Source organism: Panthera pardus, unplaced genomic scaffold (assembly GCF_024362965.1).
Source record: "Panthera pardus isolate Hobbes unplaced genomic scaffold, ASM2436296v1 HiC_scaffold_15, whole genome shotgun sequence".
NCBI classification, from domain to species: domain Eukaryota; kingdom Metazoa; phylum Chordata; class Mammalia; order Carnivora; family Felidae; genus Panthera; species Panthera pardus.
The window spans coordinates 21,717,492-21,724,616 of NW_026526710.1; the positions used below are offsets into that span (position 1 = coordinate 21,717,492).

Consider the following 7,125-nt stretch of genomic DNA (forward strand, 5'->3'; position numbering starts at 1 on the left):
AACCTTGCTCTGCTGCCTGCGAATCTGGTGGTTCCCATAACTCCTGAGCGTGTTTGCTTGGAGTTAAGATGGGGATACTAGTATTCATCTCAGTAGGTTGTTGAGGAATTAATTGAGTTGAGTACAATGCTTGGCAAGTGCTTCTCACATAGTCTGCAACTGGAAGTGGTGACTGTCCTGAGAATGGTATGCTTCAATCTGTGTTTTAACCCTTCCTTGATAACTTCATGATAAACTCCTAGAAACAGAATAACCAGGATGTACAGACTTTGCAAGTTCAAACAATCGATGTGTATCACCTGTGCCTGGCTCCCAGACTCTCTTCTACACACTTTACAATTATTTAATGTAACAGGATTCCAGACCTTTCACAGATCAGCTATTGAATAAATGGACTCTGCTTTATCAGTGTTCCACCTAAATATCTTCCTTGATATTTCTCCTGTCCATTTCTCCTGTCACTGTGGTTGCATCTTGGACAGTTTCATCTTTGCTTTCTTTCAAGGTCCTTTGTGTGCTGTCCAGTGACAGGAAAGACCTGTATGATGGCATTAAAAAATACCTGTGCGTCAATTGCCCCATCCCAAGCCAGTGTGTGGTGGCACGGACCTTAGACAAACCCCAGACACTGATGACCATTGCTACAAAGATTGCCCAGCAGATGAACTGCAAGATGGGAGGAGCCCTCTGGAAGGTGGAAACAGGAGTATGTTGGATTTCTTTGCCTTCTCTTTATTTGAGTTGTTTCATTGATTTCGCTAAGACTGTATTTGACTCTCTTTAACATGTAATTGCTTAATTTTGCTCACGTTTTGTCCTAACTCAATGGACTCCCTTCTTAAACCTTTCAGTTACGGAATGCAATGTTCGTCGGTATTGACTGTTTCCACGATATTGTAAATCGACGGAAGTCCATTGCAGGCTTCGTGTCCAGCGTCAATCAGGAATTAACGCAGTGAGTGGGCTCTGGCAGACATGGTTCAGTTGGCAGCTGGCTGGACAAGCAGGAGAGTGGGCGTAACTAATGCTCGTTAGCAAGGTCCACAGACAATGTGTTCTTAGCCACCTTGTACTGCTCCTCTTCTGGCAAGGTTATGCTCCAAAAACATTTTGTGTGGAAGCCTCTGTATGATTTTTCTATAGCTGTGTAACAAATGATGACCAATATGGCAGTTTAAGATGACACTCATGTGTCTGCACGCAGGTCCGTGGGTCAGCCATCTGGCACCACATGGCTCTCAGGTCCTCATAGGGCAGAGGTTAAAGTGTCAGCCAAGCCACATTCTGGTCTGGAGAATCCAAGGGCACGTCCTTTGGGCAGAATTCATTTTTTTTGTAGACCAAGGACAGAGGTCTTCATTTTCTTGCTGGCTGCCACCTGCCAGCCAGTCTCCATTCCTAGCATTTCATCCACATTCCTTCTTGCACGCCCTGATCCCCCAGGTCACCTTGAGTCCTTGTTCTGCTTCAAACCTCTCCTTCTCCTCAGCCATCAGCCAGAGAAAACTCTCTGCTTTTAAAGGGGCTCATGAGATTAGATACAGTCCATCTGGAAAATCTCCTTATCATAAAGTCAACTGTGTCACAGGACATAATCACGGGGCAATATCTCCTGATAGTCACAGTCCTGGGGATTAGGACAGGTAGGATTCTGCCTACCAAAGGCTCTTATCAGTGGGTCTCTGCATGGGGACTATCAGCCACGGGAAAGAACTGAGGGTGTACATGGGGAAGACCGACTAGGAATGCAACCAGTAACCCATAGATATGGGATGTTGTCTTCATACGTTCATATATAATGCACCTGCCAAAGAAGACCTGCTTCCATACCCCATGCTTCTCCTTTGCTCCAGGAACACTTCTGTTTTCTGGGCTTAGAATAGAATCCACCTTTAGATGAGTTTGCACACACTTTATAGTTTCCTGAGCATTAGGACATGTATGACCGTCACAAATCACTGCTATGTTTAATGATGAATGTGACCCACTAGGTATAATTCGAGAGTTTTCTTTTGAGGATCCATCTTTATTTTCATAAATGACCATTTTTTTCCCAGTCATACTCTATTTCCATACGGTAACATTGTTTTGTTTTTTTGTGTGGGGAAGGGAATTTGAAAATAATGGGGAGGAAATTAAGCTTTCATTCAGTTCATAGATAATTTTCAAAATTTTATTTTGAGAGAGACAGAAAGTGAGCAGAGGAGGGGCAGAGAGAGAGGGAGAGAGAATCCCAGGCAGGCTCCATGCTGTCAGTGCAGAGCCTGACACGGGGCTTGAAACCATGAACTGTGAGATCATGATCTGAACCAAAACCAGGAGTCAGATGCTCAACCGACAGAGCCACCCAGTGTCCCTGGTTCAGAGAGCTTTTTGAGCACTTGCTATGTTCAAATGCTGTGAAAAGAGCAGTGAAAATGTAGTGCCCAAAAGCATCATCTCTTCTCATAGAATGTAAATACCGAAAAAGAGGCAGACAAACAAATACGTTGTATCATGTCAAGTTATTGTAATACTTTGAACTAATTAAATCACAGGGGATAGAATACTGAGACCAGAGGTGCCTGGGTGGCTCGGTTGGTTAATTATCTGACTCTTGATTTTGGCTCAGATCATTATCTCATGGTTCGTGAATGGGGAACTTGATTAGGATTATCTCTCTGCCTCTCTCTGCCTCTCTCTGCCTCTCTCTGCCTCTCTCTGCCTCTCTCTGCCTCTCTCTGCCTCTCTCTGCCTCTCTCTGCCTCTCTCTGCCTCTGTCTGCCTCTCTCTGCCTCTCTCTGCCTCTGTCTGCCTCTCTCTGCCTCTCTCTGCCTCTCTCTCTCAAAATATTTACAAAAGAAAAAACAGTAACGTTGAGACAACTATTGATCTATTGGGACACAGTCGAGTAGCTATTACCATTCCAAAGCAGATTGCTCCTTCAAAGCAGATTATTATGGATGAACCATTGTTTAAGGCATCAGCCTGGAAGCAGGAATCTCCAGGAAAACAGTCTATTTATTTTGTAGTGTCCACCAGTGGGTGAGATAGCAGTAGTCAGCACTTTGAAAGTATGAATAATTTGTAGCAATGTTAATCAATGCTTCCATTCTATATCACTATTTGTGTCCATTCAGAATATCATTAAATGCCTAAGATACCAGAAGAGACTAATGCTTTGATCTCTGCAGGGAAATAAAAGAATGGATCCTCAAATGGATCCTCAGCTACTGATAGTGACTTTTTTTTTTTTTTTTGGAAGTCCTAGATTAACTCAGCATCAAAATGATGAAATCTTAAGAATCCTATTTGCCAAACTAATGGCTTATGTTTCTCCAAACAGGTGGTTCTCTCAGTGTGTCTTCCAAGAAGCGGGGCAGGAGCTTGTGAGTGGGCTGAAAGCCTGCTTGGAAGGTCAGTGTCCCCTGGAGGTTGGAGTGCCTGACTTTATAGTTGTATATACTAGTTGGCCATTAGTGGAGAGATTATCCCCCAGGAGATTTTTGGCAATGCCTAAAGACACTCTTGGTTGTCACAACTGGGATGGAAGTGCTACTGGCATCTAGTTAGTGGGTAGAGACCAGGAATGATGCAGAAGACAGCAACACACCTACCGTCACCACCACAAAGAATTACCTGGCTCAGAATTTCAGTAGTGGTGCTGTTGAGAAACCCTGAGCTAGCCTGAAGGCCTAAAAGCTGTGAAAGTGTCCTGGAGGCTACAGTGTTGAAAAACTGAACCTAGGAGTTGTTACAAATAGCGGTGGCCAGTTTGTTCCCAGTTACTGTCTATTTATCTGTGTTTCTCGTTTCCTTTCAGCTGCCCTGAAGCTCTGGTATAAACATAATCTATTTCTGCCACAATCCATCATTGTGTATCGGGATGGAGTGGGGGACGGTCAGCTTCAAGCACTGATTGAACACGAAGTACCACAGATTCGGTCCTCCTTAAAATCTGTTTACGGCGACGAGTCTAAGTATATAAGTTGTAAAATGCAGATTTTTTGACATTCTGCTCCACACCCAAGCCAAGAGTGCAGAGCAGAACTGGAACATTCCAGATTGTGTTCTTCCTTTGGGGCCCCCATGAACTTTCCTTTTTCCTAATCTCCCTGCCACCCTTCATGTAGCGGGGGCTTCTTAACCTCAGATATACATTAAAATCCATGAACGTAGCTCGTCGATGGTTCGTGTTTATGCAACTCCTTTCTTCTGGAGTTGTGTCAGTCGAGGGCTGGAGAATTCCTCTCAACTGCCTCCTCTGGCCTCATCTGTTTGTGGGTGAATCCTGGTGCCCAGCATAGGTAGGAGGGGTCCTGACCTTGTGAAGAAGTTCCTCCCCCTATGATGTGGGTGGCTGTGAATAGGAACCTCTTTTACTGCTTGAGTCGGGCACACAGAACTAGGACCGTAAAATTGGGGTGTGTGGGGAGCAGTCTTTTTTTGTGGTGTTTCAACCTCTGAATGCTTCTGAGATTATGGGGCACACCTAGTGACACCAATCGTAACTCTTAAGGGTCCGACTAACTGTCGTTGTGGTGAAGAAACGAATAAATACCAGATTTTTTGCTGAGTATCAAGGAAGACTTCAAAATCCACTTCCAGGAACGGTTATTGATGTGGAGGTGACCAAGAGGCAATGGTAAGCCATCCCTTTATTTATTTAAATAAATGTTCCCTTTTATTCAAACAGAAACGTTATTTTTTTTCTTCTAAAAAAAGGTTTGCATGGTTTGGAGAAGAAAGAATTGACCTAAAGATGGTGAAAAAATTATATAAACAGATACACATGGGATTATAGAGGTTTCTGTCTTCAGTTGTCTTCTCCTAGAATTTAAATATGCTTACCATTCTGAGATTCTTCAGTTGTTGGGAAGGATGGCAGGACTCCTGGTCAAATGGAGACTCATCCATTCTGCCAAATGAAAGAACTATGCAGAACCCTGAATGGGAAACAAACAGGACCTTCATAGCATCAGACAGGGAGAAACATAGTAAGATTAAGGAAGGACAAACATCGATCAATCTAGGAGAGGGCAGGAAAAGAATGAAGAGAAAAGCAAGTGGAAAGAAAGTAAGATCAACACCAAGCAGAACATAGTACACATAAAAACCCGTGAGCTACAAGAAGTTGATGAACCTTGCCATTTCTATCATTGGGGACTTTGAATGGATTCTGGTGACTTTCTGGGAAGAGGAGAAGGTGTTCATCCCTGGAACTCTAAATTCAGTGTCCCTACGATCGTATCCAACATGCCAACTTCAAGTTTCTGCATCTGGGCATCAGCACAGATGCTTTTGTAGAAATCACGAGAGCATTATTACTTGTTTGCTTGTATTGATGGTTGCACTGCCCTTTGTAGACTTGCTTTCCCCAATCATTGCTCAACAGTCAGGCAGGCTTCTAAATGTAAAGGAAACTCTTGTCCATAGAATGGATTTCTGTCCATTCACGTCACGTCAGATACTAGGTTTGCTACGTTGTTTTTTCTTTCTGAAAATAAGCTGACATGCTGTATTCCTGTGTTGTGTGATTCCAGGTATGACTTTTTTATCGTGAGCCAGTCTGTGAAAGATGGTACTGTCACTCCCACTCACTATAATGTTATCCATGACACCGTTCACTTCACCCCAGATGGAATACAGTGTCTAACTTACAGACTATGCCACATGTATTATAATTTGTCAGTAAGTACTTTTTTTGATATGGATTTTCCTATAGATCTGTAAAACTGTTCGAAATTAAATCTATACTTTCTGAACCTTTGAATTGGTATCTCTGAAAAGTTACATTTAGGGAAAGTAGAGAGAAGCTTAATTTTTTTTGTTGTTGTTCTTCTTCCCACTAAAGGGTGTCATTCGAGTCCCTGCTCCTTGTCACTATGCCCATAAACTGGCTTACCTTGTGGGCCAGAGTATCCACCAAGAACCACACTATTCCCTGGCAAGCCGTCTCTTTTACCTGTGACCCACAGAAGAGAGCCTGACGACTTGTTGAAAGCCACCATTTGTGAACTTATTTTTCCTTTTTAAGCTGTCCTTCTGAGATACTTTCCTCGATGCAGTTTTAAATTATAATCATTATTGGTTAGACATGAGGGTTCAGAGTGGCGCATGCTTTGGGCAATACTACCACTGACTGAACATGACCCTTCTATTTTCCAGGCAGGAAAATGGGCTGTGAGGGTTTTGTCTTGCAATCCACCTTTGAAATGTGTTACAGTGACTTTATGATTGACCATGCCTGAACACTTGGTGTTCTGAGCAAGTTACTGTACTCAGTGTAGTGGCTGGATGTTAGTCACGTGCACAGGTAGATTGTACTTGGAAAATAAAGCTTTTTGAAACACTTAGTTCTTAAAGAACAGCAAAGCTCTAAAAAAAAAAAGGCAAAATTAAATGGGGATTTATTTGTGTTAATTAAAATTTTGTATGAAAGAAATAACATGTATGTAGTATCGATTACTCTTTGGACTGGGGTGGAAATTTGAAATGTATCTCTGGTAGAGATGTAATGAGGAGAGCCTTTTGCTTTAAGAGTTGACAGCTTAGGAACATCAAAATGTTTTGTCACTTTTTCCACAAAGAAGCAAAATGAAGAGCTCTATTAGCACTTCTGACTAATTCATTCTCTTGTGCATGTTCTAAGTGGGACATTATTGTTAACTGGACTGTAATCAAAAGGGTCCTGAGTAATTTGTTAAAATGAAGCTATTGTGTCTTTCTCGAAAACAGATACTTTTTTTCTCTCTCTTCCCTTAAAACTATCTTTAAATAGATTCAGGAAATATGTGAAACTTTATTGTTGTTTTTTTTAAATATTCCTACATAGAATCATATTTTGGGGAGCAGTAAGGAGTTGATTTGTTTCAGACATAACAAAAAAGGATATGTTTAAAAACAATAGAATTTCTTTGATCATAAGTTAATCAGTTTAGGTTTGCAATTTGAACCAGTTTTCTAAGAAATAAAATTAAAACAAAAGTCATTTTGAAATATATTGTAATCCAAGTAATAGCTTACCTAGCAGGATTGGCAATAATGATAAATAGAATATAGAGGATGGGTCTATAATTAAAGATAAATTAAGGTAACATGTTTTTTTCTTTTTTTTTTTTTTTTTAATTTTTTTTTTTTCAACGT

At 41.5% G+C, this 7,125-nt stretch overlaps 1 protein-coding gene across 1 annotated transcript in view; it reads left to right on the forward strand.

Annotated features, from left to right (window-relative positions):
• LOC109258609 (piwi-like protein 1) overlaps nt 1–5,981 on the forward strand; it is a 29,555-nt gene extending 23,574 nt beyond the window's left edge. The window contains exons 15-21 of the mRNA XM_053902897.1: nt 506–706; nt 852–955; nt 3,326–3,396; nt 3,803–3,953; nt 4,499–4,624; nt 5,523–5,670; nt 5,834–5,981. Of these exons, the coding sequence (XP_053758872.1) occupies nt 506–706; nt 852–955; nt 3,326–3,396; nt 3,803–3,953; nt 4,499–4,624; nt 5,523–5,670; nt 5,834–5,950 (918 nt within the window). The 3' untranslated portion in view covers nt 5,951–5,981. The remainder of the gene's footprint in view (nt 1–505; nt 707–851; nt 956–3,325; nt 3,397–3,802; nt 3,954–4,498; nt 4,625–5,522; nt 5,671–5,833) is intronic.
• The last annotated feature ends 1,144 nt before the right edge of the window (nt 5,982–7,125 follow it).